This window comes from Rhinolophus ferrumequinum, chromosome X (genome assembly GCF_004115265.2).
Source record: "Rhinolophus ferrumequinum isolate MPI-CBG mRhiFer1 chromosome X, mRhiFer1_v1.p, whole genome shotgun sequence".
Taxonomy (NCBI): Eukaryota; Metazoa; Chordata; class Mammalia; order Chiroptera; family Rhinolophidae; genus Rhinolophus; species Rhinolophus ferrumequinum.
In genome coordinates, this window is record NC_046284.1 from 5,099,985 (window position 1) to 5,119,991 (window position 20,007).

The 20,007-nt window shown below is 37.5% G+C and overlaps 1 protein-coding gene across 1 annotated transcript in view; it reads right to left on the reverse strand.

The window, feature by feature from the left end:
• Positions 1 to 674: 674 nt before the first annotated feature.
• The window catches only part of VAMP7 (vesicle associated membrane protein 7), a 43,184-nt gene continuing 23,851 nt past the window's right edge, over positions 675 to 20,007 (reverse strand). The window contains exons 6-8 of the mRNA XM_033111029.1: positions 13,688 to 13,755; positions 6,509 to 6,601; positions 675 to 2,577 (exon numbers count right to left, since the gene is read on the reverse strand). Of these exons, the coding sequence (XP_032966920.1) occupies positions 2,509 to 2,577; positions 6,509 to 6,601; positions 13,688 to 13,755 (230 nt within the window). The 3' untranslated portion in view covers positions 675 to 2,508. The remainder of the gene's footprint in view (positions 2,578 to 6,508; positions 6,602 to 13,687; positions 13,756 to 20,007) is intronic.

A 20,007-nucleotide genomic window follows, 5' to 3' on the forward strand; every position in this document is an offset into this window, starting at 1 on the left:
AGATACCCTGGAAAGCAACCCAATTTCATCTATCTCAAGACCAGGAAAGAGATACCAGCCGAGCTAAGCAAAGAGAAACGATTATCTGATGCAAGCCGTATCCATTCATTAAGAAGGAAAACTTACGGATTGTGACTCTATTTGATCTTGTGACCAAGGGTTTGAGGTGAAGAGAAATACAATCCCTGGAGGTTTTTGTTGTTGTTGTTGTTCTGTCTCAGCTTGTTATCAGGATGATAATTGTGGAGGCTGTGTGGTCATTTCAGGATCTTTCATTGGTTTCAGTATAACCTACAAGTATTTTTAAGTTCTATTGTGTCTTTGGATTTCAAGACATTTTATAAACCTGAGACAATGCTTTTGCTGAAAGGCTACAAGTCACACTTCTTTTTTTTTTCTAGTATTGTTTAATTCTTCTGTATTCTTATGTTTTTGGTCTGCTGTTCTATCATTTTTTTTCCTTTTTTTAAAAAATAATTGTTTTATTTGTCAATTGCAGTTGACATCCAATATTATATTAGTTTCAGATATACAACATAATGATTTAAAATGTCTTGTACACAAGTCACACTTCTTAATGTGTTTCCAGCATAAGTAAAATACATTTGATCTGTAAACTATGGCAAAATGTCATCAGAAGTTAGATTCCAGAAATAAATTCTAAAACAAGCAACTCATTGTATTACTCTTAAATTTTATTAATGCCTTCAGTTTGTGCATCATTTAAAACAATATATGTGCTTTAAAAAGCATTCTTATACATAAACCGATCAAGGGACAGTTAAGTAATTTATCCCTAAAACATGCACATCATTTTTACTCAGTTGTGTATAAGAAAGGGGAATAAACTTTAAGTCTTTTTCTTTGGATTAAAGACATTTGGAAAATTATTATTAAGGAATGCCATGTTTTCCTGGAACAAATGCGTTTTCCAATAGGAAATGCTCATGTAATTAAAAGGCATTAGTGTTGATAAAAAGAACTGGAAAAACACTGGAGCGCTGCATGATCACCAGGAAAAGGGGGGCCTAAAATATATGTCACATAAATGGGCCTAGTGGAGCCTAAAATACATGTCAAATAAATGAATCGCAAGGTGTAGAAGGAAGAACAGGTAGCATGAGCCAGATTCTGTCACACATATGTATTCAAGGCACATGACTAGGCTACACAGGTGGCTAGACTTTATAGACTAATTTGTTCTTTCATTGGGAAAATGTCAAATGTAATGTGACTTCCATTTACTGGCACTTATTGATAAATAAATGCAATTAGGTCTAGAGCAGCAAATGTCCTTTTAGATACACACCAAAAGTACATAGTGGCTCGCAGACGCTAGAGTAGACGAAGCAGTGTGATGGCATTCCAGTTTTCTTATAGTGCACTTAAATGAATGTTACACTGTATTGGATTGTTTCTATACATCATACTGCCTACTCTCGTTTCTCAAGAGTTCTTCAAGACTAGGAAGATTAAAGGACTTACTGAACCACACAGGATGCTCCGACGAGTACTGAACAGCAGTCAAAGCCAAACCCTGCAGTTGACCATTGACTATATTATATTGTTTGGGCTTTTCCCAGACTGGAAAAAATTGCCCACACTATCTGCCTTCACATAGCTAAAATGCTAGCACATCCACTGTGGTTCTCTTCTTTTTCTTTGGTGAGCCAGAGGAATTTGCCTCCCCACTCCCTCCACTATTGGTCTATTAACTATAGAATTGCCCTAAAAATCAAGTAAAGAAAAAAAACATAAAAAAACCATAACCTTCAACAATATTTAAACTATCATCTTCTCAAATCAACTGCAATGGCAAAACAGGATATCAAGCTCTGCAAGGTTTGTGAACGGTCAACCTTTTTCCTAAAAGTGAATACTAGGAGGTCAAAGATAATTAATTCCATGTGCTTCTAACAGGCTAGCAAAATGATCTCCCTCTGACTGAGATGCAATGTCTAATACTTTACCTGCTTGGGCTCCTAGAAGCAAGCAGCACCGACAATTCAATTACAGTTCCCCAAATAACAATTAATCTCCATTTATATTGTTCTCAAGTACCTAAAACTCTTCAATTACAAAAGACATAAAGATGAGACGTGAGCAATGCTCTGTCTCTTGAACACCTCTGTGCACACACAATGTTCATCTGCAGTGTTCAGAGACAAGTATCAGACTGGTGCGTTGCACCCTGCTCATAGCTGTGTGCAATCGCAAACAAACATGTTTCTCTATGGAGGTGACACTATTTAACAAACCAAAGAAACAAACAAAGGGCCTTTTTAAGGCTACTGCTGCTATAAATGGCTCAATTTGAAGTGGACTGGAATAAACTGGTTAACAGGACAAAGAAAAATCTGGATGCATAAAACAAGATTAAAAACAGAAAAAGAAACAAGAGGGTTGAAGAGACTGGCAGACACCATCTGTTGCTATTAAAAGGCTTCAATCACAGGGAGCCTTTGACTCCTTGTTCTCTTGTACCCTTTGGTTGATGGTAACTTTTCCTTATTTCTTCACACAGCTTGGCCATGTAAATCCACCACAGAGAGGTGACACGATGATATAGATGAAGACCTGGATGGAGGAGGGAGGTAATTTTATTTTCTTGAATCCATTACAGGCTTCTAACCTGTTAATAAATACTGTTCCCATCAGAGTGTGGCTGTGTAATAATACACTACACTAATCAAGTATTTTCAAAGATGGAAGCTCAATTAAATTACCCTTTCTGACGAAGACTCACCCACTTGAATTCTGTTGTGCTTTCTTCAGCAGGACAGAGAGCAGGGCGTGTTTGTCTTTATGGTAATTGGGAAGAATGGAGGTACGCGAGCCTCTCCTACACAGATGCCATTGTCATAAGGATCCCAAATTGCTGTAGCTCCCTTGAAGTATGATTTTATTAAGTACAATCTTAGGCTTTATACATGGATTAGGATCACAAAAAATTAAAAAGCGCGAGTAGAGACTCTACCTCTCTACCACTTGTGAGCAAGAATGTCATTACTAACCTTTCAGTGAGTAAGGACACAATAATTATAATCACCAAATCAAAGGAAAACTGATGATAAAAGAAACACAGCAAAAACCCCAGTCCCATTAGCGATGTGTTAGCTTTTTAATTAGAGTATTGTCATTTTACGTTATGGTATTTTAATAGTGTGTGCTTGCTCACATCACTTCATTCCAAAAGTAGATTTATTTTAAACATCAGGTATAGTGTGAAAATTAGTCATTCTGGTGTGCTTTAAATTACAACTTTTTGAGATCTTTAAGTGACTGATGTCATTATTCACATGCTTGGGGAAAAAAAAAATTACGAATTCCACGCCCCCTCCCAAAAGTCATCAAACTGTTTTACCTTACTTGTCTACAAATGTTGGGAGGTGGTTTACAGCAAATTCTGCTTATTAATGAATAGGTTAAACCATACACATCACATACACTCACACACATACACATTCACACACATATACAGTCACACACACACACACATGCACACACACATATTCCAATTTGATATAAAGTTGACCATTTGCCGTAAGTGAAATATAAGGATTTTTAAAGCTGAAGTACAATGTTAGGTGACAACACCATTTGGCAAAGATTGGTATTACACTTAGAGCAGTACTCTGCATGTGCTAAGTAATCAATAAATATAATTTGAATGTAACAACAACCCAGCTTCATAAATCAATCAAAATTCCCAGACCAAAGAAGAGGGGAGAAAAAAGCCGATGAGTCTAGAATGTGCCACCTGGGGATCGTGAGCAAGGAGACATTTAAGGTTATGACACAATGGCCAGTAAAACACCAACAGGTCTGTGCCTGCCCTTCTGCCAAACCTGAGGACCTCCAACAGGGATTGAGGCAAATTGGACTGAGGCAGGGTATCTGCTTGGAGGGAACTTCGGGCTTCTGCAAATGCCAAGAGGACAGGGAGGAAAGGCTACTTGCCCAGTCACCAAGCACCCCCAAAGTCCTGCATCCCCCCTCCTTCTTAGAGCAGCAGCTCTCAAATGTTTGCTCCAGGAACATTTGACACTCTTAAAAACTGGTGAAGACTCCAAGAGGCTCTTGCTGAAGGGCGTCAAAATGATCAACACTTACCATATTAGAAATGAAAATTTAAAAAAAAGACCTAGAATGTATTTCAAAATAAAAATAATGAACCCATTACATATAGAAACTATATTTCTGTGAGGTCGGCTTTATGTGTCGACTCGGCTTGGCTACAGTGTGCTGTTTTATTCTGCAGCTGTGATTAGAATTCCTAACAGTTGACTTTAAGTAAGACAGTTTATCCTATATAATCTGAATGAGCCTGATTCAACCAGTTAAAAGGCCTTAAGAGCAAAGCTGAGGTTTCCTTGAAGAAGGAATTCTGCCCTTCTTGACAGCGTGCTCTACAGATTTGGGGCTTGCCTAGCCAGCTCCCAGCCTTGTGTAAGTTATGTAATTCCCTGTGATATAGCTCTCACTATGTATCCAGAGAAATTCAAGGATACAGTACATCTGTTAACAAGTACAAGTTCCATAAAAACAAGGTTAAAGTTAAGAAGAAGGAAACTTCTTAGAAATCTAAAACATGGCTATACAAATAAATAAACAGAAGAGCTCGATAGCAGAATGAACAGAGCTGAAAATAAATTTAGTTTGCTGGAAGAGTTAGCTGAGTGATTCTCCCAGAATGCAATGCAAAAAGGAGTTTAAACATGCTAAAAAGGTTACTAGAGATGCAGAATAGTTCAAAGAGGTCCAATAATCTGTTTACATAAGAGTTCCAAAAGGAGAGCATAGCATATAGACTAATTTATATTTACAGACAAGAGAACTACTAAATAAATATTAGGAAGTTGAACTCATCATGTATTAAAAGACTACATAATAACTTCTTAGTATTTATCCCAGAAATGAAAGAATAGTTATCTATAAATGCATTTATTAATGTAATTCAATACATTAAATACAAATAGTCTCATTATCAATTCATTGGGTAAAGAAACATCATTCCCTAAAGTTAAAAGCCTATTCCTGATAAAAGTTTTAGCAATCTAGAAATAAAAGTTCCTTAACTTGACAAGAAAAATCTAGTGAGAATTCACAGTAAGTATCACTCTTCTGAATGACATATTAGAAGCATTTCAGTTAAAACCGGGAACTAAATAAAGATGCCCACTGACACCATAATTATTGAACATTGCTACTAGTAAATGCAAGAAAAAAAATATAAGTATATACAATTATATGTAGTGTATGTGTGTGTGTGTATATATATATATATATATATATACACACACACATACATACATACATATATGAATTTGATGAAGTGAAAATTATTAACAGATGGTACTGTAAATTTAGTTATATAGCAGGGGTCAGTAAACTACAGCCCATGGCTTGTGAGCCAAGAATGGTTTCTATAATTTTAAAGGGTTGCTTAAAAATAAGAATATGTAACAGACTGTATGTGGCCCGCAAAGCTTAAAATATTTATTATATGGCACTTTACAGAACATGTTTGCTGACTCCTGACCTATAGCACACTGAAGAATCAACTAACAAACTATGGTGATTAATAAGAGGTATGCGGGGCGGACAGGTGGCTCAGTTGGTTAGAGGGCGAGCTCTGGGCAACAGGGCTGCCGGTTTGATTCCCACATGGGCCAGTGAGCTGCGCCCTCCACAACTAGAATGAAGACAAAGAGCTGCCACTGAGCTCCCGGGTGGCTAGATGGCTCAGCTAGTTGGAGTGCGGGCTCTGAAACCACAAGGCTGCCAGTTCAACTCCTCGACTCCCACAGGGACGGTGGGCTGCGCCCCCTGCAACTAAGATTGAACATGGCACCTTGAGCTGAGCTGCCACTGAGCTCCTGGATGGCTCAGTTGGTTGGAGTGCGTCCTCTCAACCACAAGGTTGCCAATTCGACTCCTGCAAGGGATGGTGGGCTGCGCCCCCTGTAACTAACAACAGCAACTGGACCTGGAGCTGAGCTGCGCCCTCCACAACTAAGATGGAAAGGACAACAACCTGACTTAGAAAAAGTCCCGGAAGTACACACTGTACCCCAATAAAGTTCTGTTCTGCTTCCCCAATAAAATCTCAAAAAAAAAGAGGTATACAAAGTCGCCAGACACACAATACAGCAATTAGAAAAGAGAAAACAGAAATAAAGGAATAGTAAATAGAATCAACTACTAAACAGAAATATAATTAGAAAATATGGAAATAAGAAAATGCAATTTTAAAAGAATCCCATTTCAGTAGTGGCAAAAACAGTAAATATCCAGAAATATTTGGAATGCCTTGCACAACTCCTTATAGTAAGAATTCTCAACAGGGAGATGGGGTTTAAGTCAAGATAATATTCCAATGTGACTTCATAGGCAAGCCCCTGCCTACGTAGCTCATGTTAGAGTGCTCATTATTAGAAAGAATTCCACTACCCAATTTCTTAGAGATTAAAAAATAAGATCAAACACAAAGAGGACAAAAACTTACAATTGATACGATGATGATGATGATGGTAAGCTTGAGATTCTTCATACACATGGCTCGGGCAAGATTTCTGCTGGTTGTTTTGAAGGTGACAGACTAGGAAAAAAAAGCATGAATTGTTTGGTTCCTGGCACTGAGTATATGATTGATTTGCAGAAAGACCTCCAAAACTTTTACTTTCATTTACTCTGTTAAGTCCCAGTGTTTTTACCCCTCCTCCTCTTCACATGTGAGACTGGCCATTCATGATCACTAGTTCCCCCAAAGCAGTCGGAGCCCAGGGGAAAGGCTTCTCTCCTTTTTCTTCACCATAGCCATACCCATGATGTCAACCATTAGAAGTGGTTCCTCCTGTTGGTGGGAAAGCCTTATCCTCTACGCTTCCAATGAGAAAGACTTCTAGGGCAGCTGGCTGCAAACACATTTGCCTGTTCTGCCCAGTATAATGCTGGGATTCTGAGCCATTAAGCCTGTTCAATTTCAACAGGAAGATAAGTTCTTACCTGTATGAGGCCAAAACCCAAAAAACTTCACTCCTTCAGTTATTCATTTTCTTTTGAAACATCAATTTCTCAGTATCAACTAACCACTCCCACCAGGACACAAGCAGTTTAAATCAAACAAACAATAAAATTCCCTAATAGCCCAGCAATTCCACTCCTAGGTATACACCCAAGAGAGACGCATGCACAAGTTCACCAAAAGACACATACAAAAATATTTCCAACTGTGCTATTTGTCTTATCTCAAAAATGGAAACGACCCAGATGCCCATCAGCTTTACTGTGTAGTGAAGAACCTACACTTGCCCCAAAAGGGGTCTGACGTTTGGCCTCAGCTAGCCAAAGAGTAACAATGTCATTGAGGATGGGGACTAGTCACTACAGAAAAACCAGCTGTACACCTAGAAAAGCTGGACACTGGAGAGAAATCAAGCAAGTGGGCCAGCAGTCAGTTGTGCTTATATAATGAGATCTCAATAAAAACTGATCACCAAGGCCTGGACAAGCTTCCCTGCTTGACGATATTGTATGCATGTTGTCACACATCTATGCTGGGACAGTAAAGCGTCCTGATTCCATGAGGGCAGCACAACAGGTACCTGTGAGTGTAACAGCTTTCATGGGGTTCTGTGAGTCCTTCTAGTCAATGATCAAACCTGAGGGTGGTTTGGGGAACAAATACACTTGCAGTTGGAGTCAGAACAGGCAGGTCTTGGGGATTCTGCCCTCTAAACTGTACAGTTTGTGAACGTCTCAGTTAACTGAACTCTGCAATTACTCACAAACTAAATCACAATAAAGAATCCAAGAAAGAGGACGATAATGTGAATCAGAAAAAGTAGTGAGCAACGAAATGAATAAACCTAAATGTAGTCGTGTGATAAAATACATCAGAGTGGAGATTCCTCTACAATCCTCAAGTCAATATATGAACTCTTACAAATCACCTATTTTAAAACCAGTTCAGCTACAAAAAACAATTGTTTCACCTTACCAAAGCTTCCCTTGGGGAGTTGAGTAGGGGGTAGAAGAGAACAAGAAGATATAAAAATCCCTATGAGAATGACAGGGGCAAGCTGATCAGCCTGATGATCTCTTTGCTCCATATAGATGGTTTCATTAGAAGCTGATGACTCCCTTTTAAAAAATGGGCAAAGGACTTGAATAATTTCTCCAAAGAAGATATACAAATGGCCGATAAGCACATGAAAAGATGCTCAATGTCATTAGTCATTAGGAAAGAGCAAATCAAAACCACAATGAGATACCACTTCATAACCACCAGGATGGCTAGAATAAAAAGATGGAAAAATAACAAGTGTTGTTGAGGATGTGGAAAAAATGATACCCTTGTATATTGCTGGTGGGAACGTAAAATGGTGCAGTAACTATGGAAAAGTTTGGCAGTCCCTCAAAAAGCTAATTATAGAACTACTATATGACCCAGCAATTCTACTCCTAGATACAGACCCAAAGGAACTGAACACATGGACATGAACAGATACTTCTACGTCAACATTCACAGTAGCCTTACTCACAATAGCCCAAAGATGGAGACAACCCAAAGGGTCCATCCATATTAATGGATACAAAAAATGTGTTGTACGCATACAATGGAATATTCTTCAGTCACAAAAAGGAAGGAAATTCTGACACACGCTACAACATGGATGAATCTTGAAAATATTATGCTAAGTGAAATAAGCCAGATGCAAAAGGGCAAATATTGTGGAATTCCACTTATATGAAGGCACCTGGAATAGGAAAATTCATAGAGACAGTAAGTACGATTAGAACTGGGGTCTGGAGGTAAGGGGAGTGAGGAGTTACTGATTAATGGCTACAGAATTTCTGCTTGGGATGATGACAAAGTTTTGGAATTAGTGATGGTTGCACCACATTGTGAATATAATTAATGTCACTGAATTATATGGTTAAAATGGCAAATTTTATGTTATACTGGTATATATCTTAACCACAATTGAAAGAATTGTAATATTCCAGAAAACCATTGAAATGTATACTTTAAATGATGGGTCAATCACATGTCTGTGGATTATTTATCAATAAAAAATAGTTCAATAAAACTGTTAAAAAAACAAGATGTGATAAAATGAAACAATTTTTAAAATATCTGAGTAAACAAATTAAGAAAGATAAAGAGGAACAAAGACACTGGGGCAAATACAAACCAAAGACCAACGTATCTTACTTAAACCCAACTCTATCAATATTTACATGACACGTAAGTAGAATAAACATTTCAATTATAAACATATTCCATATATTCAAGAAGGTAGAGGAAGGCATGCACATGTTAAAGAGACACATGGGCGATATGAAACGATGTAAATCAAACTTGTAGAGATGAAAAATACATGATATGGGAGTATTAGCACATTATAAACTGCAGAAGATACATAAACTTGAAGACATACCAATAGACACTATCCTAAGTGAAAACAGAAAGAAAAGAGACTGACAAAAATGAGCACGGCATCAGTGAGCTGCGGGACAACTTCAAGTGGCTTAATGTACATGTAACTGGAGTCCTAGAAGGAGAGAAGAGGGATAGAAAAATATTTGCAGAAATAACGTCTGTATATTCTCATGATTTGTCAAAAATTACAAACCCACAGCTCAACACACCCAAAGCTGAAGAAACATGAAAAAACCACACCAAAGCACATTATAACCAAATTTCTTAAAACCAGTGATAAAAAGTAAACCTTTAAAGCACCAGGGGGATCACTTCATAGACTGTGTAGATGCCTGACCACCACGCTATACATCTGAAGCTGAAGCTGAATAATACTGAATGTCAACTATAATTATATACACACACACACACACACAGTCTGTATATATATATAGTCTGTATACACAGACTATATATATATATAGTCATGGGATGTAGAGTATAGGGAATATAGTCAATGGTATTGTAACAGCTATACATGACATCAGAGGGGTAGTAGATTGGGGGGGCTTATCACTTTGTGAGGGGTGTAAATGTCTAATCATTAGGTTGTTTTGTACACCTGAAATTAATAAAAAAGGAAGCACCTAGAGAAGAAAAACATACATTATGTATGCAAGAATGACAGAATTTTTGTCAGAAAGAATGTGTAAGACAGTGATGGAACACCTTTAAAATATTGAAAGAAAATACCTTTAAAATAAGGAAGTGAAATAAATAAAGGCTTTTTTGGACATACAAATGCTAAAAAGAATTCATTATTAGCAGAACTGTACTACAAAAAATGTTAAAAGACGTCCTATGGGTAGAAATAAAATGACACCAGATGAAAATCTGGATCCAGAAAAGAATGAAGTTACAAGAAATGAGTAAACAGAAAGATGTTTTTTCTTATTATTTAAATCTCTTTAAAAGATAATCAACTGTTTAAACAAAAATAATAACAATGTATCATGAGGTTTCTAATATATGTGTAAATAAAAGTATTATAAAACAGCATCATGGCCAGGAAGGTCAGATGGAGGTATGCTATTGGAAGGTTCTTATACTGTTTTTGTGAAGTGAAATAATACCACTTGAAGGCGGACTATGATAAGGTAATGACTTATACTGTAAACCCTAAGGCAAACATCAAATAACAAAGAGGTATAGCTAATAAGCTGATAGAGGAGGTAAAAATGGAATTTAGACAACACTCAACGAGTTGATCAGAAGGCAGAAAAAGGGGGAGAAGGGAACAACGGACAGATGGTACAAATAGGAAACAAGTATCAAAATGGTAGATTTAAAACCTTCCCACAAACAAAACTCCAGGCTGAGACAGCTTCACTGGTGAATTCTTCCAAACAGCCAAGGAACAGATAATACCAACAGTATCTAAACTCTGTTGGAGGATAGAGAGAGGTCTTCCCAGCTCCTCTGATGAGGCCAGCATATCCTTGATACCAAAGCCTAAAAAGAGTAATATATTACAGACCAATATCCCTGATGAACGCAGATGCAAAATTCCTGAACAAAACAATAGCAAATCCAATAAGATGTTAAAAATAAATGTTGACTGAATAAGTTATATTCAGTCATAGTAACTGAATAAAGGAGAAAAGCCATACAATCCTTTCAATGGATGGAGAAAAATACTTGATAAAATTCATGAATAAAACTGTCAAATGAAGAACTGAAGTGAATTTCTTCCACCTGATGAAAGGACGCTCAAAAAACAAAAAATCTATGGTTAACAACATAATTAGTGAAAATATTGCATTTTCCCCCATAACATGTGCTACACACAAAAATTTCCACTGTCACTGCTTGCATTCACTATTGTGTAGAAAATTCTACCCAGTGCAGTAAGGTAAGGCAAAGAAATAAAAGGCAAGAATCTACAAAAAAGCTCCAAGAAGTAATAAGTGAATTTTATAAAGTTGAAGGATACAAACCAGGTCAATATACAAAAATCAATTTTATTTCTATATATTAGCAATAAATATTGAAAATGAAATTTAAAAATTTATAGACTACATAAGCATGACATTCTTAAGGGTAAGTTTCACAAAATATGTGCAAGACCTGTACACCAAAAACTACCAAACATTGTTGGAAAAAAAGAAAAGATGTCCTATGCAGAAGCAGAGACATGCCATATTTATGGAAAGGAAGACGCAATGCTGGCAAGATACCAATGCTCCCTAAATTGACCTATAGATTAAATGCAATCACAATCAAAGATACAAGATTTTGTTAAAGGTAAAAAGTAACAAGCTTATTCTGAAATATAATTGGAAATGCAAAAGACCGAAAATAGTGAAGACAGTCCTGGAGAAGAACATAGTTGGAGGACTTAGGAAATTCTATAAAGCTCTAGTTATCAATACAGTGTGGTATTGGCATAAAGGCAGACAGACAGATCAGTGAAATAAAATAGAGAATCCAGAATTCAAGCCCCACAGAGGAGAACGTATAAACAAATTGTGGTAGGCAGGTTTGTAAAATGAACAGTGAAAAATGATAAAAAAAGAATAAACTATTACTACATTCAACGATGTTGATGGATCTCACAGCTGTGGTGAGTAAAAGAGGCCAGACACAAAAGCTTACATAACATATGATTCTATTTCTATACATTTTAAGAACAGGCAAAATATCGTCTAGGATGATGTAAGTCAGAAACATGGTTACCTCTGTTGGGGATGATTACCTGGAAGGGGCATAAGCCAGCCTTTGGAGGTGCTAGAAATGTGTTCTATCTTGATCCAGGTGGTGGTCACATGGGTACAGGCAGATGTGAAAACTAATGAACTGTACACTTACTAACAGTAGTACCCTTGCTGCGCTTTATCCTACGTATGTTATTCCTCCAGAAATGAGACATCTGTTAGTTAATTAGCAGCTTTTGTTATCCTGGGATGTGTAGTCAACAAAATTAAGAAGACTTTCATTTGGAAAGTACAGACTATACTAGTGCTGGTCAAATACAGACTGTTCCAGCTAAACGGGATAACCTTCTGGGATTAGGAGTAGCTAAGAGATGGACTGGGAACAGCAAAGACACCGGTCTGCAGATCTGGCATCACATACTGCTTTGCCCTCTTTGGCCCCCAGCAATGGGTTATAAAGGGAGCCACTACAGCATCCTGGGGTTTTGACTTCCTGTATGGTGCCATCCTTCCTGTAACTACCATGGGCTTTGATAAAAAACAAAACAAAACAAACAAACAAACACAAACAAAAAACTGTTATCCTTCTAAGACATACTGTTAATGAATGTCCCAGTAAAACCAACAATAACAACAAACATTTAAATAGCTCTTACTATGTACCAGACACTGTGTTGGGCATTTTGCATGCATCATCTGACTTAACTCTCCAAACACTATGGAGTAGGTATCTCCACTTTACAGATAATCACTGAAGCACAGAGAGGTTAAGTAACTTGCCTAAGGTCACATGACCAGTAAGTGGCAGAAATGGAGTCAATCCCAGGTAGCCGGCCTCTAGAACTTGTGCTGTTAACCTCTACAATCTAGCTGCCAGTAAGAATGAACCTGATCACCCATGGGTCTGTTCCAAGGTGTAATCTTCCACTCTGCATTTCAATTTGTAATTGTAGAGACCCAAACTGTAACTGATCTCTGCCCTCTTTCTATTCACCATTGTATCTATCATCTTTCCTCAAAACCTTCATCCACTAACCGGATGGAGAGTGCGAAGACACACGGAACTGTAGCGTAAGTAGGTCACAGGGACACTGACTCCTTTAAGGCTCAGTGGCCCTTCCCGATCCTGCCTCTCGCTTGACACACGGAAGGCTCAAGCTGTCACAGTGAGCAAGAAAATGAATGAACTGTCCAGTTTTCAGGATTCACACTAGGTCGCAAGGAGCCTGAAAATTTGTTTCGTGTTTTACAAAATGTGCTTAGAAGGTGCTGAATTATGTACACATCAGTTCAAAGCTTTAAACAAATTGTTTCTCTAAATTGCGTATGTTTTCCAAACCAAAGCTTCCTTAATGGGTATTAATGGGTCCTGGCTTTTTTTCTATGCCTCATTGTTATCCTTGTAATCACAATGTAATCAGATAATGGAGGTTAGAAAAGAAAAAAAAAACACTACAGTATTAAATTTAAGACATTTCCCTACTATGTTAGCTATCAACCACACATTCTCTACATCCTGAAAAATATCATCATAGCCCGTACTTACCGAATCCACGAGATTTTCTGTTTTATCTATCAATAATTCCAATCTTTCTCCTCGCTGAGCTACCAGATCTAAAAATGTTGGAAAAACAGAAAATAACATGTTTACATTAAAAATCTGCTATTTTTGTCTTTGTTTTAAGACAAATCTTATTTTTAATTATACTTAGTATTCTTGACAATTCACATTTACTAGTGAAGCACTTATTATCTTTAAGTAATAAAAGACTTTAGTAAAGCTTATCAATTAAAGTAGGGGTTGGCAGTTTTTTTTCTGTAAAGGGCCAGATACTAAATATCTGGCTTTATGGGCCAAACTGTCTCGGTAGCAATTACTCACCTCTGTCAGGCAGAGAAAATATGTAAACACATGGGTATGACTGTTTTCCAAGGAAACTTTATGTAGAAAAATAGGCCAGATTCTATCCAAGGAATATAGTTTACAAACCTCTAAACTAAGGGTATAATCTGAAAGTGAAAAAAAAGGAAACTTCAAAATAAGTTGAGAGTTGGAGACTTCAAGAATTGTGTTGTGAGGAACTGCACAAACCCTCTCTCCAACAAAACAACCATAATCAGAAAACATAAAAATAAAAACAAACAAACAACAACCACTTAAAGTCTCTGAAAACTGGGACTGTCCTAAGGACATACAGCAAATGAAGAAAATCAACTAATTCTCAGTAAGAACAGCGAGTCTATGGCATTTAAACCAGGACCTGCTCTAACCCAAAGCTCAGAGAGATGGAAGCTCTGTTCCTGGCAAGTAGTGCTGGGGGGTTCTCTTTCTCCTGAGGTCCCAGTCAAAGGCTTTGCTTCCTACCCATGAGGGCAAGTCATCAGCATCTGTCCTCCTATCCCCCCCCACTCCAAGCCACAAGATGCAGACGTTCTCCTCCAGCAAGGCACAGGGGATAGGTCTGGGGCTCCCTTCCTCCACCTAGCCCCAACACACAGGGCAGAAGCTCAAGTGGCAGGCCGAGAATACTGGGCCCTGAGTGTCCTTGCCCTGACTTACTCATACAGCAGAGGTTCCATGCTGCCACAGGCAAGCCAAAAAAACCACAAGTTACCCAGCACTCCACAGGTAGAGCAATGGTGTCACTCCAAGAGAAGTAGTCCACTGCCCCTACCCACAGCTCTAGAGCAGTGGCTTGGGGATTGTTCCCAGGCGGATTGGCAGGCCTTAGGAATAGAGAGCTTTCCTAAGAGAACAGACTTTATCTGGAACAGAGCATGGGGAAGTTCAAGCCTAAGGATGCTGTCAAAACAATGGAGATAAGCAATTAAGATGCAGCTTCATGAGAACCACAAGTAAAGCCACAGACCAGCCAGAAGTTTAACAGAGTATCAGGGGAAGAGACAGCTAAGAACCCTCCTGAGGTCAGAACAAATGTCTAAGACTGGCCACAAAGACAAGGCAGCCCAAATCTAATTAGATCAGACTGGAGCAATTTATGTCTGGGGAACTGCTGGAAAAAAATAGAGCAATTAGCCTGCAATTAGTAGAGGCTAATAGCTGGGCGAGACACCAACAGGAGCAGACTAGCTAGAAGTACAACAGGGAGATCAGGAAAAGAGACACTCAATGAGAGCCATGTCATTCCAGGGTGACTGTGTGCATGCCCAAGGTTGTTTCCTCTGAGAAGTGCCATGAGAGGCTGCACACTGTGGGAGAAACACACTTAAAAAAAAAAAAAGCCCAGCCCAATCACTAAACAAATAATCAAGCAAACAACAAACCCTGGGGGTTGAGAATCAGTGCCCAGAGTTGCTACATTATCTAAAAAGTCCAGTTTTCAACAACACAAAAATTATGAGATAAAAAACAAACAGGAAAGTGTGACCCATGCACAGGACAAGGAGCAGAGATTAGAAACTTACTTAGAGGGGGCTCAGCTGTTGGATTTAAAGTAACAGAAGGAAAGCACATGGGATGGACTGAAAGCCTCTCACAGAAGGAAATTTATAGCAGTAAATATCTACATTAAAGAGAAGATGTTATATCCACTGAATTGTGTCCCCCCAGATTCATACACTGAAATCTTAGCACCCAATGTGATGGCAGTTGGAGATGGGCCTTTGGGAGGTGATTTGGTTTAGATGAGGTCATGAGGGCTTATGACAGGATAAGTGCCCTTATAAGAAGAGACACCAGAGGCCGTTCTCATGAAATGTTGCCATTGAACTAAAATGTTGCCACTCACCACAATAACAAATTTCTCTCTCTCTCTCTCTCAATACAGACATAAAATAGTCTCCAATAAAATACTAGCAGAATAAATCCAGCAATATATAAAAAGGATTATAGGGGTGGCTGGTTAGCTCAGTTGGTTACAGTGTGGTGCTCTTAACACCATGGTTGCCAGTTTGATCCCCGCATGGGCTGCTGTGAGCTGCACCCTCCACAACTAGATTGAAACAACTACTTGACTTGGAGCTGATGGGTCCTGGAAAAACATACTTAAAATAGAATTTAAAAAATAAAAATAAACAAAAAGGATTACAGACCATTATGAAGTGGCATTTATTTTAGAAATGCAAGGTTGATTTAATATCCAAAAATCAATCATTGCAATCTAGTGTGTTAATAGAATAAAGGACAAAAACCAGATGATCATTTCAATAGATACAAAAAAGCAATTGACAAAATCTAACACCTTTTCATTATAAAACCATTCTACAAACAGGAAATAGAAGGGCACTTCCTAAACCTGATAAACGGCATCTATGAAAGAACCACAACTAATATCATCCTTAATTGTGAAAGAGTCCCTAAGACCAGGAATAAGACAAGGATGTCCAATCTTGCCACTTTTATTTGACATACTGGAGGTTCTAGAAACAGCAACTGGGTAGGAGAAAGAAATGAAAGGCATCCAGATTGTAAAAGAAGAATTAAACCCTATGTCTATTTTCAGATGATATGATCCTTTATATAGAAAGTCATAAGGAATCCACTAAAAAGCTTTTAGAACTAATAAAGAAGTTGTCCAAGGTTGCACAATACAAGATCAGTATAGGAAAATCACCGGTATTTCTATACATGAGCAATGTGTGCTCCTGAGTGCAATGTAAAAGGAATGCTCTTAGAATATCAGACAAGGGTCTGTGGACAAAGGGGAAACCATAAAATTGAGCTGTAGTGCCATCTTCTGGAAAACGAAAGAGAGATTTCCAGGAGTCAGCCTGGTGAGTTTAAGACCAGAAAAGATATAAAAGTTTACGAATTCTGCCACAAGAGGGAGCAAGAAGCATGGAGGTGTACCCGTACAAGGTTGACGAAAACTCCAGATAGAAGAGGACCGATGAACAGTATTTGCCACCTGAAGGCAACTAGTAAAGATATGAGGGGGTGTCTGATACTTCAAATGAGAAAGCAGCAATACAAAACTCCACGGAAAATTAAGAACCAAGGAACTCATAGACACAGACAATAGTTTAGTGGTTACCAGAGGGTAAGGGGGGTGGGGGTGGGAGACGAGGGTAAGGGGGATAAAATATATGGTGATGGAAGGAGAACTGACTCCGTCTTTGGTTAACACACAATGGGATTTATAGATGATGTAATACAGAATTGTACACCTGAAATCTATGTAATTTTACTAACAATTGTCACCCCAATAAACTGAAAAAAAAAATCAAGGAAGCATGTCATCACCAAAAGGTAACAATCATCCTCTGATAACTGAAATCAGACACAAAATTTTGTGATCTAGCTGATAAAGAATTCAAAATAGCTGTTTTGTGGAAACTCAACAAGGTACAAGAAAACACAGAAAGGCAATTCAATGAAATCAGGAAAACAGTACATGAACAAAATCTGAAATTTAACAAAGAGATAAAAATCATAAAGGAGAACCAAACAGAAATTCTGGAGCTGAAGAATTCAATGAATGAAATGAAAAAAATGCAGTAAAGAGCATCCACCAGAGAGTAGATCGATTGGAAAACAGGGTAAGCGAGCTAGAGGATAGGAAGCTTGAAATAACCCAATCAGAGGATAACAACAACGAACACAAAAGAGCAAAGAATGCCTATGTGATCTACATGAGACTCCATCAAATGTACAACTATTAGAATAAGTATTGTTCCTGAAGGAGAAGGGTGGTAAAATTAGGTAGATTGTAACATCAAAAATATAACAGAGTAGGAGCAAATGGGGAGCTTTTGTGTGTGATTGAAGTTAAGCTGTTATCAGCTTAAAATGGACTATTAGGTTGGTGCAAAAGTAACTGTGGTATTTGCAATTATTTTTAACCTTTTAAACCGCAATTACTTTTGCACCAACCTTTATCAATAAGACGTTTTATGTAAGCCCCATGGTAACCACAAAACAAAAACCTAGAGTCGATTCACAAAAGATAAAGAAATGGGAAATAGAGTATACTACCACAGAAAATCACCAATTTCAAAATGAAGGCAGAAATACAGGGAAAAAGGAACAATGAAACTACAAAGCAACCAGAAAGCAATGGATACGATGGAATTAGTAAATCCTTACATATAAATAATTACTCTAATTATAAATGCATTTAACTCAGCAATCAAAAGGCACAGAGTAACTGGGTGGATAAAAAAAAAAGCCCAAATATATGCTGCCTACAAGAGACTCACTTCAGATTTAAGTACACTCATAGTGAAGGAATGGAAAAAGATAATCCACACAAGTAGAAACCAAAAGAAAGTGAGGATAGGTATACTTATTTCAAAAAAACAAGACTGTATGCCAAGAACAGTAATAAGAGACAAATAAGGTCATTACATAACAAGAAAGTGGCCAATACATCAAGAAGATATGACAATCATATACACACACAACATCGGGGAAGTATCTTAAGCAAACACTACCAAATCTGAAGACAGCAACAGACAACAATACAATAATAGGTGGGGAACTCAACACCCCACTTTCAGCAATGGATAGATCATCCAGACAGAAAATCAACAAGGAAATATTGCACTTGAACCATACGTTACACTACACAGACCGAAACAGACATGGACAGAACATTTCATGCAACAGCAGCAGAATATAGGTTCTTCTGAATTGCACAAAGAACATTCTCCAGGATAGATCAGATGACAGAACACAAAACAAATCTTCAGAAATTTAAGAAGACTGAAATCATACTACCTATCTTTTACAACCACAATGGTATGAAACTAGAAATCAATGATAGGAAGGCTGGAAAATCTACAAATATGTGCAAACTAAACAACACATTCCCGAACAACCAGTAGGTAAAAGAAGAAATCAAAAGGGAAATAAAAAATACCTCAAAACAAATGAAAATGGGAACACAACACACCAAAACCTATGGGCTGCTGAAAAAGCAGTTCTTGACTCTGGGTGGTGAACACACAATGTGATATATATATATGATGTATTACAGAATTGTACACTTGAAACCTATGTAATTTTACTATCCATTGTCACCCCAAAAATTTTAATTAAAAAAAAAACAAAGAAGACAATAATCAGATAATATTTGAATTAAAAACATCAACCAATATAAAAAAAGAAAAAAGCAGTTCTGACAGAAAAGTTTATAGTGATAAATGCATATATTAAGACTATAGAAAGATATCAAATAACATAACTTTACATCTCAAGGAACTAGAAAAAGAAGAACTAAGCCCAACATTAGATGAAAGAAAATAACAATAAGAGTGGAAATAAATGAAATAGAGACCAGAAAAACAATAGAAAAGATCAACGAATCTAAGAGCTGTTTTTATTTTTTGTTTTTTGAAAAGATAAACAAAATCGACAAACCTTTAGTTAGACTAAGAAAAAAAGAGAAGACTCAAATAAATAAAATCAGAAATGTGGACAAAAAAAGATGTACATATATACAGTGGAATACTACTCAGCCATAAAAAAGATGAAACATTGCAATTTGTGACAGCCTGGTGGATACTGACAGTATTCTGCTAAGTGAAGGATGTCAGACTGAGAAGGACAAAAATCGTATGATTTCACTCAGATGTGGCATATAAAACAAAAATTAACAAACTAACAAAACAAAACTAACTCACAGATACAGGTCACAGAATGGTGGTTACCAGAGGGGAACAGGGTGGGGAGAGGGTGAGGCAGGTAAAGGGGGTCAAATATATGATAACTGAAGGAAACTACTCTTCGGGTGGGGAACATGCAATAGAGTACACACAGATATCCAATTATAATCTTGTACACTTGAAAATTAATAATGTTGTTAACCAATGTTACCCCCAATAAATTTAATAAATAAAGTAACAAAATCAGAAAAGAGGAGACATTACAGCTGACATTACAGAAACACACAGGATCATAAGATA